The 20,890-nt window shown below is 38.8% G+C and overlaps 1 protein-coding gene across 5 annotated transcripts in view; it reads left to right on the top strand.

The window, feature by feature from the left end:
- TMEM132D (transmembrane protein 132D) overlaps positions 1–20,890 on the top strand; it is a 260,679-nt gene that overhangs the window by 149,551 nt on the left and 90,238 nt on the right. For all 5 annotated transcript variants that reach the window (XR_005102580.1, XR_005102581.1, XM_037377018.1 and 2 more), the window contains one exon: positions 10,385–10,568. Coding sequence is in view for 3 of the 5 variants with exons in the window: in XM_037377018.1 (XP_037232915.1) it covers positions 10,385–10,568 (184 nt within the window). In the remaining 2 variants the exon portion in view is untranslated. The remainder of the gene's footprint in view (positions 1–10,384; positions 10,569–20,890) is intronic.

Below are 20,890 nucleotides of genomic sequence, written 5' to 3' on the forward strand. Positions count from 1 at the left end.
GCAGAGGTGGCAGTTTTCCGTTTAGTGCTGGTGATCAGATGGTGTTTTGCTGTAGGACAGTCTTGGAAATAGCCTGGCAGAACATGTTGTTATTTAATTTTCAAGTTTCTGTAAATGTAGTCTTGACATCACCTTCCTTAACTGCCTCCAGATCCGTTCTTCTCACCATAACAATTTGTTTGTGAAAGGAGCTTTCTTATTGTTGCATATCAACTCTGTCTTTCAATTAAAATTGGACAGAGGAGTTTGTAAAATCACTCATGGTGGAAGAGAACAGAAGCCTAACAGACATCAAGGTGACTTCTAGTTACTTGGTCAGGGTCAAGTTTCAAATCTTTAAGGGCTGACAGAAGACCGTTCTTATGCCTGCCTGTGTCTCTTACACATGGGTGTTAGTGTACGAAGTGCAGATCTAATCACTTAGGCTATCCCAGCATTTCTGTAAGATCACAAAAAGAACTCTAAATATTATGCCTCTTTGGAAAACCGGGTGAGAAAATTTAAACCATTCAGACTTAATCCCACACTGAAGTTGACCCTGCTTTAAGAAAGGCGTTAGACCAGATGGCTTTTGGAAGTCCCTTCCAACTAAAATTATCCTATAGTTTTGTCATTTAAAAATATGTTTCAGCCTAAAGCTCTTTCAAAAAGCTAGGAGGGCAAGGAGGCAATGTATATATTCTCTTTTTATGTTCTTATTTTCCTCTCATTTTTCATTATTGCTTAAAAGGAAGAAAGAAAAGAGATTCTGGAAGCTTCTTTTATTTTAATATTAAGGAAGTTGGAAAGCATTTCTTTTTTTGATCCTAGACTTGGCAGATACTGAACATGTGGGTAAAAAAAAATCTTTTTTTTTTTTTTTTTGTTGAAAAGAACTTTGCACTTTTGCAAGATGTATGAGTTCAGCACAAATACTTGCTGAATAGTTCACGGCAAAGGAAGTTCCTGTAGTTGAGGATACTAATCTCATATATTGGCTATGCCTTAGCAGATCTCTCCAAAGGCGGCACTAATTTTGAAATACATTGAGGCCTTGTGTCTTGTAAAATATAATGCTGCTTTTATGTATGATTGCATTTGTTGAAACAATGTGGACACTAATAAGCAAGGCATAAAAAAGGTATGTTATAGATCTCACCTTGGGGAACGAAATGGAGCTACATGCTAAGACACTGGATCTGCCACTCTGGATTTAAGACTACAGCTAAGTTTTTAAGAAGTGGGTAGGGGAGATAATTTTAGAATAATTTTGGATTCCAAAGTTAAATGACCAAGCTGAACATCAAGGAGAGCAGCTGATGTGTGAAGCAAGGATCATAAAGCAGCAAAATGCTGCATCTTTGTGAATGTGAAAATAGTAACTTAGCCTGGTAAAGTATCACTTTTAGAGGAGACTCACCCTAGAAGTACCTTCTAGATCAGTTTCTCAATGTTTTCAGGTTTAAACCTTTTAGATGTATTACATTTGCTTAGAAAAATGAAAATAAGCACTGGATCAATGGCAGGCATGGTCAGCTTCAGAAGATGAGCAGGAGCATGCAATCATGGCAGGAAATAAGAGGTCAAGTCAGGGGAGTAAGACTTCTACTCTTCAGCACCTCATAGCCCCTTTGGTTGCTTCTACCTGGGTCTGTGATCACTGTCTGGAAAATGTTGCTGTACGCCCTGTGATTTAGACCCTGTGATAGGTACCCTGTAGTAGACAGAATGAAGGCTGTTTATACATAGCTTGCATGTTCCATTTTGTTGAGGGGGGAATCTTACAGGACCAGATTATCTCTTTGTTCAGATCAGGTTTGCCCAACTGCAATTGGGCGAGTTTGGCAACACAGTATTGCGTTAAGTCTCAGACCCAGCAAGTGCCTCCTGCACAGGCACATATATCCACATGAGCCAAGGACTTCCCTTGAGCTTGTGCATGGTCATCATGGGAGCAAAGCCCTTGTTAAAATTCTTGAACCCCAGGGACAGAGATAACATAGATCATCTATATGATTGCCTTTCAGTGCTATTGCTAAAAATTGCTAAAGCAGACAATTGCTAAAAAAACTTAACCTGAATTCAGTAAGTTTAATCCCTCATGTATTTAGGCACAAGAATAAATTTGCTGTTCATGTATATGAGGGTTTGTAGGTGGATAAATATTTGTAGGATGAGGAATGATTTTTGCTGCAGGGTAGCGTACTGAGCACAGTGCTTGATCTTGTGATTTAGTATGCTGGAATTACTCAATAGCAAATATTTGCAGCACTGGCCCTGTAATTTTTTAGTATGAAAATACTGGATCTCATTCCCTGCTGATCAGCGTTATGTTCGTGTGATGGCTCCTGTTCAGCAAAAGTTTTCTTTCATTTTCAGGAGACAGTGATAGTGAAGTGATAGTGACAGTGTTAACAGGCTGGGAAATTGTAATGTGAATGAAATATGTAAGGCTTTTTCGGGGAACACTCAAGACTGGTATTGATCTGAAGGCTTAGGCCTGGAGGTCATGACATAAGAGTTAAATTCCTATAGTGCTGCCAGTCCTGGGCAAACCAAGGGTATGGAGTCAATGCATCACTTCTGTGGGTACTGAAGTGTTATCTGAGGCCTCTCTACTTGGTTTTCCTACATGTAAAATGACTGTTACGTTACCTTTCTCCTATTTTTTGCTTTTGTCAATTGAGACAACAATCAGCACTTACTATAGTTATCTCATACGGTGTAGTATGATCCTCAGATGGATCCTGTAGAAAATTAACCAATTAATAACAATCATTTGTGTATGCTTGTTTTCCTCTTTTGCAGTTTTATCACACTTTTGTGTGAGTTACGTTACATTTGTTGTTATTTTTATGCTGAGGACAGCAAAACCAGCAGGAAGAGAAACCCAGACTGACAGTGTATTTGCAGTGTTTTGTTAGACTTCGTACTGTCAGTAAAACTGTTCTTAACCCTGCAATTCAATCCCACCTGCATAGTGACTGCACGTTTTCTGCTGTTGCCTTGTGATTGGGCTGCTTCAAAAGTACTTGATGTTTACTGACTACCGTGTTGAATAATTTATTGAATGATTATTAGACTGGATGCAATAAAGTCAATGTTGATTTACCATTCCCTTAGCATAATGTGGTGGATGATCACTGGCTTTACTATGTCAAGAGGTGCTCAGAACCATGGTTCTGAACTGAAATGCTGGCTTGGTGGGAAATTGTGTTTTACATTTACATTGTGTTAAAAAGTTTGCTAATTTTTACCCACTTTTGAATGGTTTGAGTTAATTGGGGAAAGTGCTACCAACAGCTGGAAAGTTGTATAGTGAATAATTTATTGGAAAATAAATAAAAAAAAAAAGGCAAATAAATAATTCAGCAAATATTTCTCAACCAGCACTGCTGATGTCATGCTCCAGGGAGATGGATAGATTTTTTTTAATAACTTTATTACATGATTAGCAGATGCCTTTTTTGGTGATTTTTCTTGCTAGTTGGTTCACTTCATACACTGATTCCTGAAGAAAAATGACTTTTCAGCCTACCCATCACTGAATTTTTAATAGTAAGATGACAATGAATAAAATTAAATTTTAATGTACTGCTGTATATATCACCTTATCTTGATAGATCAATGGTGAATAATGATCTTTGCTGTACTGCAGTGTGCTAGATTCTACAGATAACTGTTTATTTAGAACACCCTCTCCGACCCTGTGAAGGTCCGAGGCCAAGCCCCATACCTCACTTCCCTTGTCTAAAATACTTCTTCCTTTCTGTTATTTTTTTAGACATGGACCAGGGACTGATGCATAGAGTATGTATATACTACTTCACTGGCAATATATGGTGCAGGTATTGCACCTTATTGTTTGCTTTTGTTTTAATAAAATTCTAACTTTTGGGGTAAACTCAAGCATTTTGTTTTCACCTGCAAAGGAGGGGTGGAAATCCTGCTAGCCTTGGCACCTAGATTCATACTTACTGAATGGATTTGGGTGATCAGGCATTGGATGTGTTGAGCGTCATTCTGGACCCAAGCCAGCTCCTCAGCTGGCAAAAGGCAATGTCATGCTGTTAACTTGTTATGTCTAATGTCCAATCTTGCAATATTTGATACTTGCCTTAAATCTTAGTCGTAGGAATAAAATAGTTCTCTAAAATTCTGAATTTTTTATCCTTTATAAAAACTTTTCTAAAAAAGCTGGGAATTATTCATTGATTGTACTCTAGCTCAGAAACCAGAAGGAAAAGACAACCAGAGTCATTAAAATAAAGAATGTCTCTTTGCCTGTAATATTATTTTGAGGGCTTTTAGCTTATGGCTTTTGTACATGCGAGATTGGTAAAAGAACCCCAACCTGGAGACATAATCTTCCAAAGGCTGCATATCAGTAGTGGAACACTTTTCTCAGCTTTGTCTTCCCCCATTGTATTGAAAAGTTCAAATCTGGCCTGAAGCAGACGTGTTTGTGTGCATTGTCGTAGGGCAGACCTACCTGCACAGGAAACCTAAAGGTAGCATGTTTTGATTGCCAAAGTTGAAGATAAAATACACAAAAAACACATTATAAGAGGGGTTAAATGTAGATGTGAAGTTTACATCATCATCATCCTCATCTCTTGTAGAGGGATTTTGAAATCACCACTGGCTGAATTGGAAGAAGTTATCAGCACTTCCAAAGCAATGGCTTAGTGTGTGGTGATGAGCACCAAAGAAAAGCCCAAATAAATTAGCCTACCACAACACATAGTGTTCCTTTCTCATCCCATGCTTTTTATTCCTCAGATGTCAGTGTTAGGGTCGTCTTGTCAGTGATCCCACATTTTTTACTTACACATCCTATACACATAATTTTTAGGATGCTATGAGACATGCCAAGTAGAAGTAGTTTATTGCATTGCAAGTACCTGTTTATGCAGAAGAGATGTGATCGTGATCTCTCTGACAAATACAGAGAGGAATGCAAATGTGTTCCCCTGCCACAACAGTTTGATGCTCATGTAAAGGCTTTTTAAAAACAAACAAACAAAACCTCATAAACAAAATTATGCCCTTTCCTGAAACCAGCATTGGGGGTATTTGTTAAGACTTCAGAAAAGACTAGCCAGGCATTCTTTTCTTGATGAGGATAAACTAAAATATTATCAGGATCATTTCCTGACTACTTTAAATATAGATGTAACGACTGACAATGGGAGAAGGAAGATTGAAACTGTGTTTTCTTTTTTTTTTTTTTTTTTTTTTTTTTTTTTGGTTATTGTCTACACGAGCTCCATTTCCCATTAATCTGGATTTTAAGGTGTTTCTCACAAAGCACCTACACATCTCAAACCTCTTTATTTATTTTTCTATCATTCTCCTTTTATCTACAGTTCACAGAATTTAATTTTCTATTTTCTGTCTTTCACATTCTTCTGTAACGGGTCATTTTTCTTTTTCTCTCTGTGATTGTATTTCTTAATTTCTTCTAGTTACCTCTTCCTTTTTTTCCTCACCCAAATTTGGTTTAGATGGGAAGACAACACGTTACTCTGCTGCATGCTCTCAGTAGCATTGCAAAATGGATAAAATCCATGGACTTCTGGCCCTGCTAGGGATATGCTGCTATAGAGGAGCAGAAGTGTAATGCTTGTGTGCTATAGGGGAGCTCTAGGTTTGGGGAGAGATTATTAAGCAGAAGGTGAGGAGGTACAAAAAAGCAAATATACCAGAGGAAAGGCTGATTCTTTAGTGGTCCTTTGAATTCCCTTTGACCTCCTCATGTTTAGTTAGGAAACAAGTACTGTTAAGTGATGATGTTAGGAGTCAAAGCTTGCAATTCCAAAAGGGATGAGCAAAAAAGGTTTGTAAAACTGCTTTTTGTGAAATTGTTTAAATTCTGAAGACATTACCATAGGAAAATCTTAAAAAAAAAACCCAAAATTGTTTCAGAAAATTGTGTTTTGTTAAAAAATGGCAATATTTTGTTTTCACTGCTCTTTGTTATGCCTTTATTTTACATCTCATGTTTTATATCATTTCCTACCACACAAGGAAGAAGTTATATTTAGCACATATGGCCGCTGCTGGCACTGTGCAGTGGCAGGACAGATGACAGCAAACCTTACAACCTTTCTGCAACTCAACTGATAGAGCTGGAAATAGCTATCATGGTGTTTTTATCTGGTGTGACAACAATAGTGTATCATCTTACTGTTACCCAAGGATTTGTACCCATTTTTAAATAACTTTATTTCTGAAATGCTACCTTATTCAATTTGTAGTGTATAAATCATCTTACCCCTTTTTTCATGGGAAAGTCATTTTCAGTTTAATTTTATCTTCTGTGAAATGGGGATAATGGTCTTCACAAACTCCCTCATGGGAGTCATGCTGTGCTGCCATCTCCCTTCTCTCATGCTAGCAACTTTTCCCAGTTATCCCTGGAAGCACTTCTTCCTTTGCTGAGCACTTCTGTTCCACCTCTTAGGTTGGCCTGTGCAGCATTTCTGGCCACAGACTCTTTCAATACCCTGCAAGAGATGTGCTGGAGACCTGGCTATGTGTGTGGAGGTAGAAAAGAATAAAGATTTACGCCTTTCTCTCTTCTCCCGAAGGCTCATGTTATTTAGCATATTCATGGCTTTAGGCTTCTTGTATTGTTACAGCCTTCTAAAGACAGTGGTAAAACTTGACACGTCGTATTATGAGAAACATTACATGCCTCATCATTTTAGGAGGTTCAGAATGAGTCTTGTTTTGTGAGCGTTATATAAAGATCAAAGCTGATACACCAGCTAGTGAAATCAGGAATGGGATACTTGAACTGAATAACTCTGCCAACATGCAGTAGCTATTCTTGAATTTACAGGGTGTCTTCTTCAAAACAGCGTGTTGCAAGGCATGCCATTCCTAGAGACCCGGAGGAGTGGCTGGTTCTTCCTCTAAAGAAACCTGGCATAATGGCAGAGGTGTTAGCAGTTGGTCAAGGCCCTTGATACCAGCTGCTCGGATTGAAAGGTACTCACAGGCCGAAAGGGCAGAGGAAAGATTTTTGTAAAAAATTTTGCCCCAGTCAGGGATGTGTCAGAAAAAGCAGGCGCAGAATAGCTTTGTAGAGGCAGGAAATACTGTCCTAGAGACAGGACTGAGTTTTCCATTGTTCTTAATTTGTCAGCTGCTTGACCTTTTGTTAGGCAGGAAATAAAAAGCGGATTAATAAATACAGTACAAATGTGTCTGTACTGTCCTGGCTGATAGGAGGAAAGACCAGAATACTCTATTCCAATGAAGCTTTCTTCTTTTTCCTGTCTTCCTTGCCTTCAAGTTGGGCTGAGACACTTCAAAAATGTGTCTGTGTGGCACACAGCTCAGCAGGGCTCTGTTCGTGTGGGGAGTTTATCGGCACCACAGTGAACTCCATTACAGTTTAGCTCCCAGCTATAAACAGCAAAACCCTATGTGAGGGGTTTGACTTTAGCGCAAAGAACTGTTTGGCTCTGACCACTCCTAAAGTCAGCTTGGATTGCTGTTGTGAACCATTGGGTTTGTCCACCCTAAATTGTCTAATTGTGTAGCCTCCCATACAATGCTGTTGCTGTACCCTTGATAGCAATAATGGTTTTAGCATTATGAAAGACAAGCTGCCAACATACTATTGCATTATAGTGACCATAAAGTGTATGCCTACCTTGAGGAGGATTAGGTAGTACATCATTTCAGGTAGCAGTGGCTGACTACCCAATAGAGGTACTCCTATTGTGCAAGCAACTTTGATTTTAAAAAAACAGCCACAAACATTGTTATGTGACTCAACTCTGTTAATGAATACTAATTGTCCAAATTTCTCCATTTACATTTTTTAACTAAATTTTGTGAAGGGTAACTTTGGGGCTTCCTTCTCTGTTGAAATATTTCAATTGCTGTAAGTGCTTAGGAAGGCTGTAAATTGGGGACACAGATCCATGGGACTTGTACATGGAAAGATCATCATAGTAAGTGATGAGTACAGTAATTAAAAAAGGTTCCTGACCTGGTGCTGACAGCCTGGGACTGATCATAGGTCATGCAATAATTTCACATTTTTTTTATACATCTTTAGTAGCAGTAATGAGATTCTGATTGATTTTTCAGGTGCTTTGTATCTTGTCGTTTGAAGATGTTTAGTATTTTTAAGAGGAACTAGTTCAAATAATTTCTATCAAAATTGCATTTGGCAGCAAAGTGGAGGGTTTTTTCTACAAGAAATGCTTCATTAAAATATCCGCTTTGAAGGAGAAATCAAAACAAGTATTTCCATTCTTTTGGGGTTACTGTAGTTCTGCCATATGGGCTGTAGTTCAGGATTATAAGGAACATGCTCCACTTCTCTCTCCTGATCTTTTCCACTGTTTTTCACTCCCTCCTTTGTTTTCCTGTGTCCTAATCCCTTTACTGCTTTTCTCCTAATCTCCAGCATACTTGGAAAAGATTAAGCGGATTGCCTTTTTTGACAATCGTTTGATTTTTCCATAGTATTCTGCCCTGCAGTCCCCTCCTTTGCAGCAGTCCTTCAGTGCTGTTAAAGGATGCATTTCTGGTGGCAGCACCAGTTCTGCAAAGCCAGTGTCTGGTAGCAGCAGACACCAATGCAGTAAATAAAGGCAGGCACCCTAAACACAATCACAAAACCAAGGTTCGTTATATGAAGGTATCAATTCGTTCTTTAAAGACAGACTGTGGTAGAACATACTGTACGAAACAGGATCACTGCCAAACATTTATAGGCAATGCATTTGCCCATTCCTGCTCATAAAATTAAGGTAACTGAGTTTCAGTAGTCATAGCTGCATAAAGCAGCTTTCTGATCCTACCTAGGGAGAAATTGTGCTCTTTTTTGTTGATTTTTTTTTTTTTCTCCTGACATGGAGAGATGAGGAATTGAACACAGTGTATCCATTAAAATTCAAACCTTAAAGATGATCAGATTAAACTCTTCAAGCAGTGGCTTTGGTTAAAACATTGGATTTAGCCAGGATGATAAAAGTATCTGAGTATTTTGGGAAGAATCCCAAATTGGGGCTGTTGTCATAACTGGCTTCATAAGAAATATGCCTAGTTTTAGCTCTTTTTCTACATGAGCCGGGAAAACTGGCTGTGTTTTGGGCACATTCTGGGATTCACTAATCAGTTGCTGAAATGTTTCCTATTTCTTGTAGTTGCGCTCTCCAACAGAAGTGGCTTGTGACACTTCAGTGCTGTGCCAGTCTTTCTCTCCTTTAGTATTATCCCACTGAAAGAAATTCTGCTCCTGCCTTTTCTTCCCTCCGCACAAACATGGAAGATGTGGTCAGCCTTCAGTGCTTCAGAAGTACAAGTACTTTCATTGTCATTGCTCCCTGGATTTCTGCACTGCTAAGAAATTCTGCATTCCTCAACTTTACAGTAATTTGAGTATTTTCTTGTCTCTTATAAATGACACTCGGCTATGGAGCTCACCTTGCTGAGATACACAATATAAACATCACTGCATTGTTTTTGGTACAGTAGCTGATTTTATAACAAGCTGTGCAGGAATTGCACCAATAAGCCTCTCTCTTTACATTTCTGCTTTATGGTATTCATTTATAGGAACGATGTAACCTTAGGAAGGACAGCCTGTAAAAAACAAATAGCATTCATTGATAAGGTATCAGTAACCCCAATGTTGCCAGAGCATCCTGGGGAATCACATCCAGTAGCACTTTATTCTTTTCTGGTGGTTTTTTTTTTACTCAAAGTTCCTGGCAGGATTAGCCAGTATTAAATAATGTAGTTTTGTAACTCTCCTCTCCCACAACAAGCTCAATTATCTGTAATTCCTAGTTTAGCAAAGGACAAAAGGAGCTTCAGACAGACATTCATAGCAAGGTAACAGTATAGCCAAAAATTAATTCCAAGTTTTCCAGTCTTCTGCTCCCTGCTGCCCTGGTTCATGGACCCCATCCTGAGCTTTGCCCCCTCTTCCATGCCTCTCTTGTTAAAAAGCAGAAAATACTTATAATGCAGTGGCTTCCCATTTCAAGGAGGGATTCCCTTTAGATTTGCTCGTGTTTCTTTAATAGGGAGCAAATGCAATGTGCTTGTTAAAAGGAGAGCCTCGGAATCAGGATTTTTAGGCTGTAGCTTTAGCCTTAGCTTTACCTTGATCTGTTTTTGTTTCTCCATCTGTAAAATGGAGCAGTGTTTAATGACCCATTTCACAGAGTGTTACTAAGCCACTTGAATGTGTGGGAAATACTCTGAAATCTTAAGACAAGTGCAAATGATTAATTCATTATTAAATCCATCATCCCACCAAATGCTCTCTTTGGAAGACCCTTAATCCAATATTTTATTAATATAAAAGCAATTATATTGCTGGCTTATCAGTCATATGGATGGAACATTTCTTTTTCTTTTTTCCTCTCAGTGCGGATGGTCCTTCCTCTGAAATCATGCAGATTGATTTTGAAATTGAAGACCTAACTGACCTACCTGGGACCCAGCTCATCACGTGGCAGGTAGAATATCTTGGAGATACAACATCTGATCTAGGAATCTCCAAGATCTACGTAAACCAGAAGGACCTGGTAGGAGTTCTTCCTTTGGCTATGGTAAGAAATTGTCTGGCATTCTGCAAGTTTGTAATCATGCTTTACAGCTGTAATGTCTGAAAGATGCAATCTGTTGAAAGGAGAGGGAGGGACAGAAAGTTTCCACACCTCGAGAAACAGATACTAATTTGTGAAGTTTGCTTTGTTCAGCGGTGAAACTGCCAGGGGAGAAACCACAGCTTCCCATGGAAGGCCCAGTCGTGCTCTCTTTGACCAGTACACTGACTTCTGGGAGGCAGAAACTGAGTCCATGGTATTTCCAGTGTTCAGAATTCACTCTTGTTGTGTGGTATGGTATTCCACACAACGTGGTATGCTTGGACACTCAGTTCAACATGTCTTACTTGAATCACAAGGACTCTTACATTTGGTCTAGTATTTAAGGACTTCCTGAATCACAGTTTTTTTCAGGTTGTGAATTCTGACTCCATATTCATTTGAGAGTGAGAAGAGAAATAAAGTCATGGTGTGACTTCTGAGTAATTTTTAGTTACCTGGAGAACACAAAATACAGTACGTAGCCAACTGTCTGTTCTACATAAATGCATTCAAATGGGTTGCCTCAGTGTCACAGTTAAAACTGATCCTTTAGCCTTGTTCTTACCTGGAAAAACTGTTTGATACCCAAATTTCAGGCACAAACAGAGATTTTGTGCATTTCCTCTTCTCTCCCCATTTTCCATTTCTTCATTGTTAGAGATGACTTGTACTTGTCTAAGGTCTGGCTGTGCCCCATTTTTGTTATTGGACAATCTGTTGGAAAATATTGGCACATTATTATTTAGCACTGAATGAAAAACAAAAATAAATTTAAAAAAATGTAACCTGGATGTTTGCCTAGTGATAGCCAGTTAATTATGCCATTGTTGAAGGCTGAAGGTGTTCTCTGTACTTCCAGACTCCGAGAACTGGCTATACTTTTTATTTACCAACTTCAGAACTACTTAAATGTCATCATGATTCTTTATTTCACAAAAATACTCCTTTTGTAATAGCTCATGCTTTCATTACCAAGGCCTATATCACAGTTGAAATAGCTCTCTGCTGCCGTTATTGTGGCCATCTAGCAAATAAGACTTGTGTAACTAATCCTTTTGTTTTGCATGATGGTTTCCATGGGCTAGTTCCTGCAGTTGAGCAGTGGGTGATCTCTGCAGGTTGGTTGATAAAAGAAATAGCTTTCAGGTCTTCAGATGGGATCCTGATGTGCAGTCACACAAGTTCTGGGGTATTGAGGGTTAAGGCTGTAGCGGTAATGTGATTTACATAATCTGAGATGTAGGGGGGTTTATTTGCTCTATTCCTTAATGAGTAGGTAAAAGATTTCTTTCCTAGTGGTTCCAGTGGTTCCACAAAACACTAGTTCTTCTCGTTCATGCCCACGATCCATGATTGCTTTAGTATCAAGTGATATAGTGGCAAAATATAGTTCATAAGAACAAAGATAGATTCTCCTGGCAGTTGCTACAGATCAGTTCACTCTCTTTATTTCCATCAAAAGATTAAAAAAAGCCCATTTTCCAGAAGCACAGAATTCAATGCCCAAAAGATTGTGTGAAATCTATGAAGTTAGCAGTATGGGGCATTTTACAAGGCAACAGGTGTTTGGATAACGGGTTAGAGAGGAAGCAAAGATAAATGGCAAGGGTCTCGTAATTACTGGCAGACTGGGAATAGTTTTAACCTTCTTTGCATTAACTGGCATGTCAGGGAAGAAACTCTGGGGTATCACAAATCTCAAAATCTTTGTTGTACTTCACTTTGTGCTTAGGAAATGATACAGGTGCAGACCTTTCAAGACATCTAACTTAGACTAGTTTAATACTTCATTTCCTTGTGATCTTAGCAAAGCCAGTCTGTAATTTAAAAATTTAAAATTAAAAAATAATGGAATTCTACTCTTCTGTTTAGGAAGAACCATAGTGAAAACAAAGTGCTATATTATTTCTCTGTTCCTGGAGACTGCGGTTAATTTGGCTCAGTTTTGCTTGGCTTCTTAGCAGAACGTGTGATTTCGTGTTTAGAAGAACCAAACAGAAATACTGTTGGATATTTCAATTACAGGTTAATTTTTCAAAAGAGCAATTTTATTGCTTTAACATTAGGCAGAGCTTTGGATTTTTAATAGACTAGCACATACCACCTCTACACCATCCTTGTTTCCTGTAGTCTTTTCTGTTAGCTATTATGGATTTTTAAATTGCAAAGCAGAAGACTGGCTAATTTAGAGCTTCCTGTTCTTTTTCCGATTTACAAAATGCTGCAATAGAAAGACTTAAATTTATATCAGTGCCAGGACATACTGAAAATGCCTACCTTCTGCTTAAGTTATTAGGGCGCTTGCTGCACTCACCTTTCTCCAGTGTGGTTTCTGGGTCTGTGTTAGTTGGTTTTGTTTTTTCCTATGGCATATTTGCATTTCAGTTTTTGAGACCCCTGCAGGGCCCTGCACCAATAATGGCAATGCAAGTCACAGTAGAACACTCAAGAATATTGATAGAAAAGCTGTAGGGTGTATTTTATGGATGTGTGCGTATCATAAAGGCTGGTATTTCTGATACTTTAATAACACCTTTTCTAATTTTAAAGTGTAACAGAACCTGTCTTGGTAAGCTGTGCATGGGACCCCAGCTGCCCCCTGTTAGCAGAATGGAAATAGCATGCAAGATGACATTTCATCTGAGAACATTGTAAGAACCCGTGAGCAGCTGTTTGGATATTTGCAATGTATGATCCTTTCCCTTAAGCCTGATGAAATACAGGCAAAGATGTTTATCCAGGGTTATAAAAAATTAATGGCTTTTTACCGTGATTGCTTTGCAGTGGCTGTTATAGCCACATAGCAATGTCTTGCCGTGTTGTCAGAAACTAAAATATCCACTAAACCCAGTGGAAGAGGCAGATATTTGTATGATATAATGTTCTTCACCAGCATAGTTTCCACTGTAATTTGTCCATTTCTGGCATGGGCACTATTCAGAACTCTCCCCATTTCCCTGCCAGCATTCTCACCACAAGGTCTGTGTCTCCAGGGACCTGGAGAAGAGGGGTTTTAAGAACACATTTGTTACAGGAATTATAGAAACAATGAGTTCTTTATTCTGGACAAGGAATGCCAGAGGGTTACTCCATGGGAATTATCAAAAATTTGGCACTTTGAAAATAAAAAAATGAGTATCACAAGTATATAGTGAAGAGGCAACAACTTTCTGTGTTGCTCTTTGTAGTCAACGAACATACATATTAATTATCTTTAAATGTTACTCTCTCAACATTCACCTGTAATAGGGTATCCTGTGAGGCAGAAGTCCTAGCACCTCTTAAGACCTTTGAAATACGATATTAAAAAGGCATATGATCCATTTGTTCATTAAATGTCTTGAATATGCTAAACTGCTGAGGTTTTGGGAGTTGAGAACTTGCGAGGTAGTGTGACAGCCAGTGAGAATAATATACCTGAATCTTCTAGAATATGATAATTTTTTATTGGCATGCTAAAGAATCAGTTTCTGATTCCTATTTGAGTTCTTCCTGTTGCTTCTTCCCTATTGTATTACACTCTCATTTTGTTAGGTGATGAATGGCACAGGTTTCATTAGTAAAATTGTACATTTGCTGCTATTGATTATTGTTGCTTTATAAACATTCTGTCATCTCTTTCATAATTGTGGTGTTCACCTTTTGTTGAATTTTAATGATTAGGTGAGGATGAGAGACAGACAAGCTCTTTAGCCATCTGTGTACATACAAGATAATCCCTACTGAGAAAGGCAGAGGGCAGATATGACATGCTGGTAAATGGATAAATAGAAATAATAAAAATGGTAAATATTAAATCCCTGGGTGGTTCTTAACTGTACCAGATCTGAATCTGTAAACAAGCTGTCTTACCTGTGCATATGCCCTAAAATTATTCTGTCTGTGCCCTCCCCTTATTTATTAATCTAATAAGGAACCAGGGCAAAAGACCTATTTCATAAATTTCATAGACTGGGGATATTGATGTCACTGGGCTGATAAATCAAATATTAGTGTAGTCCTTTGACTAGAAAATATACTATGTTAACTTTACTTTCTCCTAGAATAGAGAAACAAATATGTGCAGGATGTTTAGTAACCTTCCAGAAATTTCTTGAAGAGGTTGCAGGTTCCTAACCATAATTTTTTTATAAATTGTTGTCCACATATGTGGGTTTAATTTCTAAACCAACAAGTTTAATACGAGAGTCAGCCTGGCTCACACAAATCTGGTTGCCCTGATATTCAAGGAATAATTAGATTTAAAGATATGCACACGAGCCAGATGTTTCAGGTGGTGGTAGGACAAAGAAGCCCAGGCAGCTGGATGATGAGTACCCTTGTGTGTAAAAAGTCTGTGAACCTGGATTGCTTTCTTGAGAGACTCCCCAGCCCTTACAGATGAACTGATCTTAATGCCAGCTATAATAGACTGCCTTCTATGATCTGTACAACTAGGAAACAGCAGAAAAGGTTTGCCTTCCAGAGCAAGAATCCTTGAGTACTGCAGAGTCATGCTAACAGTGGCTGAGTAGCCCTGGATTACCTCATCCCCATCGTGATATTAATACTTTAAAATTGATAATTCAGCTTTCTTGCTGCCCAGAGAACCTCTGATTTACTGGCAGACAGGACAGCTTGCCTGGTGCTCCAGCTGAATGAGCAGGTTTCACCTTCAGGTTCAGGCTCCCTTCAGTCTTTATCAAACTCTGCTCCATCTGGGGCCAGCTGAGTTTTATGCCCATCTGCCTGTGGAGTTCCCGTCTTTCCTTCTTACTGAATACACTAGGACAGCTCTGAGGTATGTTTATAGTCTAGTTGGCATCAGCCTAAAAAAGAACCATATTATTAAAGAACTGAAATGTACAGGAAGAAAAGATGGGATTTGAAACCTGATTAAAGGTACAGTGGTGAGGTTGCAGTCTGCTTGGCAGAGGCAAGAATTCCAAAGACAATCTTCCATCCCTTCCAGCCATATTTTAGCTGGCAAAGGTGGCTAGTGGACAGTGAATTACAGACTTGTATCAACAGCTGAGCTGCCGTTATCCCTCAGGTTTTGGCCCCTTATTTATTATCCTCAATAGTGCAACATTGGCCTCCGAGGCAGTGAAGTGAGGTGTGAGGCAGGGAGCGATTTAAATCAGTTGTAGAAAAAGACTCAGAAAAGAGATTCCTGATTTATGACATGATTAAATTGAGTCAGTGACCAAAGTCCAGCTCATTACTTTGCAACAAACAGCTTGTAGTGAAGGCAAAGAATTATTCCTGCTTATCTGACCCTACAGAGGAGTCCCAGCTGGGCGAGCTGTCCCTGCTTTCAGAAGCACACAAGCAGCTTTGCTTTTGCAGAGGAAAACTGCTTTGGTGCAGATTGAGCTGGCCTGGTTTTAAGACAAACTTGGGTCAGCTGTTAGGAAGAAAGATCACATTATGCTACATCTCAGATGACTTATGAGGTTAGTAACCTCCAGGAAAGGGTCACTGATGGTGTTGGATCAAATTAACCTCTTCAACCAGCAGAACAGTTTTTGCAATGTTTGTGTCACCGCAGCTGCCATTGTACAAAACCCAAATGGAATATTTATTTTACAAGGGAAGGTTAATAAACTAACTGTAAAAAGTAAATGTCTTTATTTGTTGAACAGAAATATTTTATAATGCAAGGCATGTAACAGACTTCGTATTTACAATGATATTTTGTTAAAAGGTCTATTCTGGTACACGCTAGCACAGTAATCAAAGCAACATTGACTGTAAACCCATTCTTCCATTGCAGATTAACGTGGTCTGGTCCTCAGACACATTAGAGCCATTTTGGCTTGTGAGAGGTTGTATTTATGGCAGTCATATTAAATAAATTGTATCCAAAACCTGAACAGCAGTTTAACATTATACCTTTTAGATAATTTATTGTTTCAACTTGCTTCTGATGTTCTTTATAAAAATTTAATGAAAATGTTGAAAGGAAGTTAACTGTTCTACATAACATCAGCATAAGAAGCCGGATAAATAGACCAAATAAATAAATAAAATCAATTGTTGCGGCAGAGAGACTTTCTATTATATAGGGTGCTCTTCCATATTAAAATTATTTCTAGTAATTACAGGAATGAGCTGTCATGGCAGTGCCAGTCACTGCTGGATTTAAAAAATGCTTAGGGTGTTAATGCCCTTATAAATAGATGTGTCTGAATCATTTAATTTTTAGCTAGTGCTGTTTATATTCTATTGGAGACTGGATATGTAGTTCAGACTTACCTACTGGAATTGCTCAGTGCAGCAAAAACACATATTTAATTTTAGCCCCACCCTGAAGAACTCAGAAGCCAAACAGAGAAGACTTAACGATAAAACATAAATATCGAGCCCTTCATACAGAAGAGGGATGGGGATGGTCAGCACGCTGAAGTTCTTCCTGAAGTCAGTCAGACTGCCTTCTCCTAGACCAAGGTTTCAGCTTGGCTCATTTTCACTGTTGCAGAAGGTGTGATGGGTGGATCATGGTCCCTGGAGGACAGGGCTAGCTGTGCAAGTGCCACCACTGTTGGAGCTTATGGTCTACATGTAGCTCTGGGGACAGTGTCTCTGTCCCTGTCTCTTCTTTAGGCCCCCTCTGCTGCTGCAGTGCTTTCCCACTCCTCAGCCTGGCCGTGCTGCTGTTTGCTGTCAGGAGCTGCTCAGGAGTATGATGGCGATCTGTGCTGGGGCAGTGGAATAGGATGTTGGAGGTTTTTAGAGCCTTCTCTCTACTAGCTACTATCTAAGCTGATGGGTAGGATGCTTTTGGATGAAATTATTGCTTTTCTGTGGGAGAGCCGAAATGTGAATCTCCATCCATGTGTATGAGATAGACGAACAAATTGATTACAGGGAAGATCTGTTTTTGGCTGTGACTGGGCTGGGTTCTGCCTGGCAGCTGAGGAGTGCAGGGTCATATCAGCCAGAATCAGCTGCCCTACTCAACCTTAAAGACTGAATATTTCTAAACACTTCTGCTGACAGTCAGCTTTATGGAAGAGGTGTCTACAGAGCAGTTAAAAGATTTTACCTTCCTAATTCGTAGCTTTTAAATTGCATTTACAATATTTGGCAAGTTTTCAGATATTTAATTAAAGTGTTACCCATTTCTGAAGAAGATCCTTTTAAATCAAAATGATGAGTGAATTACAGATGAAATCTACCCATGGGAAACCTTTGGATGATTGTGATATTGCAAGCAACCATTTTCTTTTCAAAAGTATGTCCTATTGCTTCCTAAAATTAGGTAGGTTGAGGTCTTACAACCTCCTATAATAAACCGGACTTTCCATTCTCCCAGTAACATATCTTGGCACTTACCACTTCTGATTTTAATTCATCTTTTTTTGAAAATAGATATCCAAGAGGACTACAGGATAATAGATGTATTTTTATTTTCAGAAGATGGCAACAACGTCCCTTTCCATTGTAGTCTTTCTGCCTTGGAAATGTTTTTTCCTCCATCTGAAATGATACATGTATGGGTTTGGTTCTGCTTGTTGGGTTTTTTTGTTTTATTGGTCAAGGGCTGTTTTGCACAATGGTGTGCATTTGTCCTGTGACTGAATATTTTATCCAGATCTTTCTTTTGGTCTGTTGTTTCAGGCTGAAGACCTCTTACCTGATGGCTGATACCTTGCTATCAGATCCCATGATTCAACTTTGTACTGTGTGTAACTTCATTTCATTCCTTTTCTTTTTCCTGAATCCTTGATTTTATCTGGTGCTTCTTATTTAATAGTTCAAACTTCTGTATTGACAATGCCTCCCAAACTGATACCATTACAAAATTTCAGTAGTAGTCTGTTTCATCTTGTTCAGGGGTCATTATTGACATCAATTAAAAAAAAAAAAACACCACAAAACAAACAAACAAAAAAACCCCCAAAACCAGAAATCTGTCCCTAGGCTATTTCTGCAATGTTGCTGTATCAGTTCAGAGGAACAGGTTGGCTAACTAACTAACTATCATCTCATATCTTTGCCTGGATCCAAAAGCCCGCTCTTTGGATTGGTTTTCTGTGGTTCAGGCAACTTCAGCTGGAAGGACATTGTATTCAGAAGCTCATTAATCAGTCTTTAAAGAGCCAGATTAGATTCTGTTTCACATTCTAATAACTGTAATGAGCTTGTACAGCTAATAGAAGAAAGTGTTTCATCCAGTAAACACATAAAAATTTGTTATGCTTCAGAAACTAATTGAATCACAGGTATCTGAAGTTACAAGACAGTTTTCCCTTATGTAGATGTAAATTATTTATGCTTTTCCTTGTGATATAGGTGCCAGTCTGTACCCAAACAATAGGCCAGGCAACTGAGTAATGCAGTTGGGTGTGACAGTTCTGGTGTTCCTGCATGACTGTTCAAGAAGTGAATATACTCAATTGCAAGGGAGCTAATGCATAGGGTTCATTTTCCAATTAGAATTGTCTGTTAAAAATGGCTTGGTTTGGTCTTCAGCTTACAATTGTTATTACTGCTACGCTAAACATTGGCCTTGCTCTGGCAGGCTTCTATTGTCTTAACTACCAACAGACTGACAGATGCGTGAGTCACTAGCACGTAGCATTTGGTTTGGTATACAAAGAATGAAATGAGAAAATAATAAAAAAACACTTGCCATCAAAGATGCCTGATTTTCAGAATCCAAAAAATGCCATATATTTTGGATTTTTTTCTTCCAGAATTTATTACAAGCCTGGGGTTCTTAGCATTTGACTTAACAAGCAATAGCTCTTTCCCTTTGCAATTAGACATTTCATTGACCAGTGGAGCATGCAGTGAAACAGTAACTGTGTTCATTGCTACATCGGTACAAACATTTTGCTACCTAAATTCCCAAGCAGTGAAAATCGTCCAGTAGTTCTCCAAGTTTAATCCAGTTCTTTTTCTCCCAAAGGTTGCTGCAGGCTTATGGGGAAAAAGATCTTGATGATGATGTTGTTGAAGGCAAGAGGTTAGAAAAGTTGGCTTTATATCTGGAGCTGCAGTTCCTAGCTGACTAATACTGTAATCACCTGTAATAATAGAAAACAACAGTCACCCAGTTTTTGCCTGAGTAGGGCAGTGAGTAATGAGGGCTTGGACTGGCTGCTGGCAAAGCTGCTGACAACCACGCAGTTTGATGTGGAACATTGAAAATTGGGTTCCCCAGAGAAGCAGGAAAAAAACGGAAAGATGTTTTTCTTACGAATTAAAGCCCAAGAAAAATGGCTTTGCATAACAGCTGCTGTTCTTTAAGTGCAAATTTCCTATGTTTTTCTTGATTAGACACATGAAGTTGAACTGGGTGGAAACAAGCCCAATCCTTCAGCCCTGATAATCGTACTGTCCTGCTCTGAAGCTGCATGATGCTGTGAAATGTAGCAGGACCAGGATAACGCAGCAGATCTGAGTTTAATGCAAGTGTCACCCAATGAAACTTGTCCCTGTTTCAATAGACACAAGGTTTAGAAGTCCTGGCCTGTTTTCACGCTGCTGTAAAGCCATTGGTATTAAAAATATTATGACTTTAAAACAGAAATGATTTGATAGTGAATTGAGTTTTCAGAATGAAGGTCTCATAAATACTTGATAATTTTTGTGCAGCCCAGTTTCAGCCAGCTGAAAGGGACCTCATTTTCGGCAGGCAAGTGCCTTGAATGATTTTGAAGTCCGGATGTCTTTATATGTCTCACGCTGAGTGCACAGATTCACCAGTAATCAGTGAAAATATTGCACCACCTAATTTGGATTACTTTTCTGATACTTTTTATATCTTTATGTTAATCAGACTCAATTCATATTAAAGATATTTCAAAAGGGGTTTTTATGGGGAAAAAAACAAACAAACACCCCAACAGGTGTGGTGTTTGCTTACTTTTATTGAAATACAGACAGATTGGGTTTATAGAAAACAGATTACTGCCTTCTGTTCCTCTTTTGTTTCACGTCAAATTTCGCTCGCAGGGTTTTGCAACACAATGCTACCATACAGCATAGTAGTAAATACTGCAAAACAGTCTTTAATTCTGACTGCTAAATTGTTTTCACTGAAATGCAAAAGATCACAGAAAGTTTTCTTTGATGAGATTTGGCAGATCTGGTCACATCAGGATCCAGATTTTACACTGATTTAAGAATATTCCTTCAAGTATATATTCATTGAGGTGCCGTGTGTCCCCTCCCTCTTTTTAATCAGAGGCTCTTTCTAAGGAGTGGTTAGAATCACAGGGCAGCTAAGGTTGACGAGAGCTCCAGCCGTCAGCTAGTCCAATGCCCTGCACAGCGAGTCTGTTGCTCTGGGC

The sequence above is a fragment of the Falco rusticolus genome, chromosome 1 (assembly GCF_015220075.1).
Source record: "Falco rusticolus isolate bFalRus1 chromosome 1, bFalRus1.pri, whole genome shotgun sequence".
Lineage (NCBI taxonomy): Eukaryota > Metazoa > Chordata > Aves > Falconiformes > Falconidae > Falco > Falco rusticolus.